General features: G+C 52.9%; 1 protein-coding gene and 1 non-coding gene across 2 annotated transcripts; one reads left to right on the top strand and one right to left on the bottom strand.

The window, feature by feature from the left end:
• Positions 1-294: 294 nt before the first annotated feature.
• On the top strand, positions 295-1,595 carry LOC124698104 (probable galacturonosyltransferase-like 7). The gene has a single exon (XM_047230624.1). The coding sequence runs from the start codon at positions 295-297 to the stop codon at positions 1,405-1,407; it is 1,113 nt and encodes a 370-aa protein (XP_047086580.1). The 3' UTR covers positions 1,408-1,595.
• Positions 1,596-3,505: 1,910 nt separating this feature from the next.
• Positions 3,506-3,609, bottom strand: LOC124705001. Its single transcript, XR_007003852.1, has one exon. It is a non-coding gene; the product is annotated as a small nucleolar RNA snoR103 (small nucleolar RNA).
• Positions 3,610-3,970: the final 361 nt, after the last annotated feature.

A 3,970-nucleotide genomic window follows, 5' to 3' on the forward strand; every position in this document is an offset into this window, starting at 1 on the left:
TCTCAACCCCACCTCTCTCCCTCTTGGATGCCCTCCCCTCCCGCGAGCTCGCTTCTCCCCCACTCCACGCGCCGATCCGCCAGCCAACAAACCACCAGCCGATCCAATTGACGACGACGACGAGGCGGAGGGGGCGAGCTATCCGTGGTGACTCTTCCCTTTTTCTTGTTCCTGCCCACGCTGCCGCGCCTGCACGGCGTCCTCGGGTGGTCGTCGAGCCCCAGCATCCGCGGCCGGCCCGGCGCCAGGGGCAAGAACCGGCAGGCGCGCGGCGGGCGGGGGAGCAGCAGCGCGATGCTGTGGGCGGCGCGCGCGTCGGGGTTCTTCTCCGCGGCCATGCTGATGGTGGTCCTCTCGCCATCTCTACAGTCCTTCCCGCCGGCCGAGGCCATCCGGTCGTCGCACTTCGACAGCCACGTCCGCTTCCCGGGCCAGATCGCCGCCGGCGGCGCCAGGGGCCTCCCCTTCCGCCGCGCGCCCTCCTTCCGCAATGCCGCCGACTGCGCCACCACCACCACCGATAACGTCTGCGACCCCTCCCTCGTCCACATCGCCATCACCCTGGACGAGGGCTACCTGCGGGGCTCCGTCGCGGCGGTCCACTCCGTGGTGCAGCACGCGGTCTGCCCGGACACCGTCTTCTTCCACTTCCTGGTGTCGGACCCGAGCCTGGGCGACCTGGTCCGCGCCGTCTTCCCGCAGCTCCGCTTCAAGGTCTACTACTTCGACCCGGCGCGCGTGCGGGGGCTCATCTCCTCCTCCGTGCGCCAGGCGCTGGAGGAGCCGCTCAACTACGCCCGCAACTACCTGGCCGACCTGCTCGACCCCTGCGTGCGCCGCGTCGTCTACCTCGACTCCGACCTCGTCCTCGTCGACGACGTCGCCAAGCTCTGGCGCACCGACCTGGCCGGCCGCACCGTCGGCGCGCCAGAGTACTGCCACGCCAACTTCACCAAGTACTTCACGGCACGGTTCTGGGCCGACGACCGCCTCGCGGCCACCTTCGCGGGCCGCCGCCCCTGCTACTTCAACACGGGCGTCATGCTGCTGGACCTCGCCCGCTGGCGGCGCGCCGGCTACACCCGGCGCATCGAGCGCTGGATGGAGACGCAGCGCTCGTCTTCCCCGGAGGGCCGCATCTACGAGCTGGGCTCGCTGCCGCCGTTCCTGCTGGTCTTCGCGGGCCACGTGGCGCCCATCGCGCACCGCTGGAACCAGCACGGCCTCGGCGGCGACAACGTCCACGGCAGCTGCCGCGACCTCCACCCGGGCCCCGTCAGCCTGCTGCATTGGTCCGGCTCCGGCAAGCCATGGGCGCGCCTCGGCGCCGGACGGCCGTGCCCGCTCGACGCCCTCTGGGCGCCCTTCGACCTCTACGGCCCCGACGCCGTTGAGCCGTCCCGGTAAACTACAACTACGACTACAGAAAGATTCTTTTCCTTCTTTCGACGACGACCTTCTTCTTCCTCCCGTATAAAATCCTGAGCACTGATTCTTGGCCACCTCCCCCCGTTACATGTTCAGAAACCTACTCATATAATTTTTTCTCCTCCTCTTCTCTCTTCATGCTGTTCAATTCAATGTTTTGTGCCTCCTGCTGCTAGGTTGTTCGTGTTCTAGTGATCTGCTGCTGTTGTTGTTGCTTCACATACAGTATTTTTGATCGTTTGTTTTGTTGTTACTAGAAACAAAAAGAAAGAAACACTCCATCCATTTGTGTATATCATGCTACTGCTGGACAGAGTTGCAGCCTCATGATCATGGCCATGATAAATAAATAAGAGCACAGAGGGACACAGGCTTTGCAGCATTTGTTGTTCGTCTTCCCCTTAAATGGCAATATCTCACTCTCTGCTGTTTGGTGGCTTCTCCTTTACTACTCTGGCGAAATGAAAATGGTGGCAATCAATCTACACATCCGACTCCCTGAAGAGTCGTCCAATGCAACAAACCTAAATGCTGCATGATCGCACAACAGTAGTACTACGACGAGTCCATGGATGGACCGGTTCTTTCCCTTGGATCATGTCAAAGTCGCTCGGAGACATGAGTAACTTGGAATCCTCTCTTTGTGGCCCGTGCACTAGCTGACACCAACAACCATTTTCGAGGTTCGCACTTTCGATCTGAGGATAGATTGACTAGTTAATTATAGGGAGCGTTTCGGTTAAGCTCACGAGTAGGGAGGGAGGACTGACGGCGAACGTGGAGGCCCTCGGGTTGCAGCGAGCAACACGTACGGGACTTGTGAGCTACCGCCCAAGACCATCTCTCTCCTTTCCTTTTCCAGGCGGGCCCTCAAGGCCACTCCTCGCCGCTTTATTCTTTTGCAAATCATCATCATTTTTATGCTCTTCTTCTTCAAGGATTTCATTTCATTTCATTCTTTTTCTCCTAGGCTTTAAAAGAACCTTTTATTTTGATGATGATCATCGTCACTTTCCTTGCCAGCTCGCACTAAGCATCTGCTTGTCGACCTCCGGATACGTGCGTCGAACCATTTACATATGTTTTCGCCGAGCAATGTCCTACAAGGAACATTTCGTGTCAATTGTTCCTTGGAATCGTACCTTGGCTCACCGTCGTCCCGGTCAGCGACGGCGAGGTGGCCGGGGTCCCGCTCCGCGCCGGCCACACGCGTCGGTTTCTCCCCCCGCCGGGCCAGGCTTTGGGTGTGATTTGCGTGACCGTGACGGCCCAACCGACGGGCATTTCTGCCTTTTCCCCGTGTCCCAATTAATCGCCTGCTTACGTGCTGTCATGTTGACGTTGGCTCCTTGCACTTCACAAATCTACTGTTGCGTGCCTTGCGATCATCATCCAATTATTCTTCCGCGGTATATATTCTTCTTCTCCGATCTCCGTTTCTGAAAGGTGGTGTTGAACTGGTGATCTCCTTTGTGTAAAGCTAAAGCCTAGTAAATCGTCTCACTGCATTTCTGTATTGCTACTAGTTAAAATGCCCGTGCGTTGCCACGGGTCCTCAAATTTTATTTCCCAATGCACATATATAGTTTGTAATACTTATGAAAAACAAAAGAAATTAGAGATACAGATTCCTGTGATCAATTTCAACAAGATAAACAATGCATATCTTCGCAACCTTCCCCCGAAAGTCAGCGGCTAAGTAGTAAACATGTGATCAATTTCAACTCTATATCATTTGAAAAGATAACAAGCATAGATTTTGCATGCCAGCTATACATATTGCGTAGAAATTTATCAAACAGAGATTCTAGTGATTATTGATTCATTTTATTTGGCCAATTCGGAAGCAAAACCTAAAATATGGTTTACCATTTTATTCAAGCAGCAATCGGCACCCGCACCCCACTCCGCCACCATTGCCACATTACCCCACTCCGCGAGACAACGATTCATGCAAGGAGTAGTTTACCATTTTTCATAGCAAAAAATAATAATACCATGAAATTCATTATAGTGATAGTGCCAGCATTCATGAACAGATTTACACATATTTTAACTGGTTCTAGTCTCCAAGAATGCATGCGTGATAGTCATTTATGAGCATGTACGAACTCACGGAATATTCACTTAAATTCCATCAACATTAATCTTTGTCCATATTTACAAGAAAACAGTACTGAGTGGCTGGCAGAGAAACATACATTACAATCAGATGATGTTAGAAGTAATTTGGTTACTATAAAATTATCTGTAATATGAATTAGCAATCTAGATTACGTCGTACATCAGTACACGAATGCTAAATCAGTGAACGGCTAATGCTTCAGTTCATCTAACACTCCTCACTCATATTCATTTCTGATATCGGGATCAATCAAAGAATATATATTTCTAAAACTGATGGTAACCATTACCCAATTATTTAACACTAAACAGATATAGCGCTGCAGACATGTAACACCTCATCCCTTTGACAATTCAAACAAACTTAGAATTAGATGCACTTTTATCTCTACTTCAAGAAGATGACAACTTCCCAGGT

Source organism: Lolium rigidum, chromosome 3 (genome assembly GCF_022539505.1).
Source record: "Lolium rigidum isolate FL_2022 chromosome 3, APGP_CSIRO_Lrig_0.1, whole genome shotgun sequence".
NCBI lineage: Eukaryota > Viridiplantae > Streptophyta > Magnoliopsida > Poales > Poaceae > Lolium > Lolium rigidum.